The following is a 2,002-nucleotide window of genomic DNA, read 5'->3' on the forward strand; positions in this document are numbered from 1 at the left end:
TCGAGTGCTGGTGGGGGCCTCTCTTCCTCGTCGGCAACAACTGCTGGGGGGCCGGGGTATTCCAACACGTCCCCCTTCCAGCAGGAGCAGCAGCCATCTACTGCTCAACAACAGCAACAAGCACAGAAGCATCAATATCAAGGGAAAGGGAAGGGCTCACGAGGAGGGAAAGGGTAGCTTGGGAATCATTCGAATTTGGAATAGATCACATCAGTTGGTATGATGGTCGTATCACAACTACTTCATCATCATCGTCTACATCAGTTGCCCCCAGCAGAGAACAAAGGTGGGTGTGGGGCTGGTGGGGTCCTCGTAGTGGTTGCCTTAGGTCGCAGCTGCCGGCCCCACCTTCCTCCGGAGGGACCATCCCTCCACCGAACGAACCAGTTGGACGGTGAGGAGAGTTCTTGTGGCAATAGTTGTGATGTTTCTTATCCACTTAGGAACCCCGCGGGTTCACTGCCGCCTCCGACCAAGCCTGTTAACGTTGAGGAGACCCTACCCGAAGAGGTGTTCGAGCAGGGGGAGCGGACGGGCCAGGAAGAGGCTATTGCTTACGAGCGGCGAATGGAGCATTGGTAGTAAATTCTCATGGGAGTTCCTCGTGAATGGTTGAGGACTTAGGAGGGAGTATGCGGCGAAACGACGACGGTTGGGAGGATATGAAAATGGTAGTAGCATGGTTCTGAGGGGCATTCGAGGAACAAAAAATATATTGAAATTAGACTTGTAGACGTCATTGAGAATCAGTGTGGAAATATATGTTTGGTTTCCTCAACTGAACTTGTGAGTTTCCGACGATGTGAGGGTCCACGCCATTTTGAAGAGAAGTATACAAAAATTAGCGATAATTTTCAAGAATCGTCATGTTTCAACAACACATGTAGTTGACCATGTGCATGTACCCCCCCATGGTAGGCTTACGGTGAAAAAGAGCAGTGAATTCACTGAAGTCATGTAAAATCTTGAAAAAAAGTTACTTTTTTTCAAACACTATTAGTAAGGGAACCAGTTCGTGTGATAAACGTACAATACTGTAAATTAGCATATATATAATAATAACAATTATACTGTACTTGGAAAATTATCCCTCACCCTCCAGGTGCATCGACTATCACGTTACCATCCGACTTCTCCCCACCAGAGAACCGAACAGTATCGATGATAGCTCAGGCCCTCCACGTGGCCCTGGTTGATGCGATGAAGGTTAGTAGGCAATGCTATGCTTGTATGAGGATTGTATAAGCTCAGACGAGCCCTGCTGCTGCTACTGCTAATGCCCCCGAGGGTGGGAAGAAGTGTGAAGGGATACCGTTACGGGCAGTGGAGGAGACCTTCTATAGTCGTTGGAACATCCCTCTGAGTCTTAACATGTTGGGCTTCGACAGTGTCCTCAGTTTCATAAACGCTTTCGATCAGGTAGGGTTGATAATTGGACACTGCTTGTTGGTGGTGAGTGAAAATTTTAGCGGAGTTTTGACTGTTTTCCATACGAGTTGAGTCTATAGCTGTTTTTTCTTGGAATTTTTTTCTCATAAAGATGGTGATTGTTTTGCTCATGTTGGATCTTGGAAGGCTTCATATCGATGGGACGTCATTTGTTTTCAGGCGTTCGAAGTTGTGGAAGTCGTCGCATACAGTGGAGTGAAATTCGTGAAGCCTTTGGACGAGCCCGAGTTCTCATACAGTAAGAAATGACTATCGTGATAAAGGGTGTGGGATGGTGTCCTCCTACAGAGGACTATGTGGTTCTTCGAGATGTGGACCCAACGGCTATGTCGGTGGATACGGTGACAGCTGATGGTGACTCTCCAATGACGTCAGCAGGCAGTTCCCCTCAAGTTCCCGAAGAGGTAGTGTGTTGGTAGTATTGCCAGTCGATGTAGAGCCTGTTGGGTGGTGGTAGGCTGCAACTACTTCGCGTAGTGCTGCTGCTGCTACTGCTGGTGGGAATGCAAAAGGAGCTGCTAAGCCTCGGCGAGGGAAGGTGAGGGGGGGGGGG

The 2,002-nt window shown here is 48.7% G+C and overlaps 1 protein-coding gene across 1 annotated transcript; it reads left to right on the plus strand.

Annotated features, from left to right (window-relative positions):
- Positions 1–1,161: 1,161 nt before the first annotated feature.
- On the plus strand, positions 1,162–1,698 carry Pmar_PMAR007909 (hypothetical protein; the record flags this gene model as incomplete). Its single annotated transcript, XM_002777524.1, has 3 exons — positions 1,162–1,206; positions 1,252–1,419; positions 1,609–1,698. The coding sequence occupies 3 exons, from the start codon at positions 1,162–1,164 to the stop codon at positions 1,696–1,698; spliced, it is 303 nt and encodes a 100-aa protein (XP_002777570.1).
- Positions 1,699–2,002: the final 304 nt, after the last annotated feature.

This window comes from Perkinsus marinus (assembly GCF_000006405.1).
Source record: "Perkinsus marinus ATCC 50983 genomic scaffold scf_1104296951516, whole genome shotgun sequence".
NCBI lineage: Eukaryota > Perkinsozoa > Perkinsida > Perkinsidae > Perkinsus > Perkinsus marinus.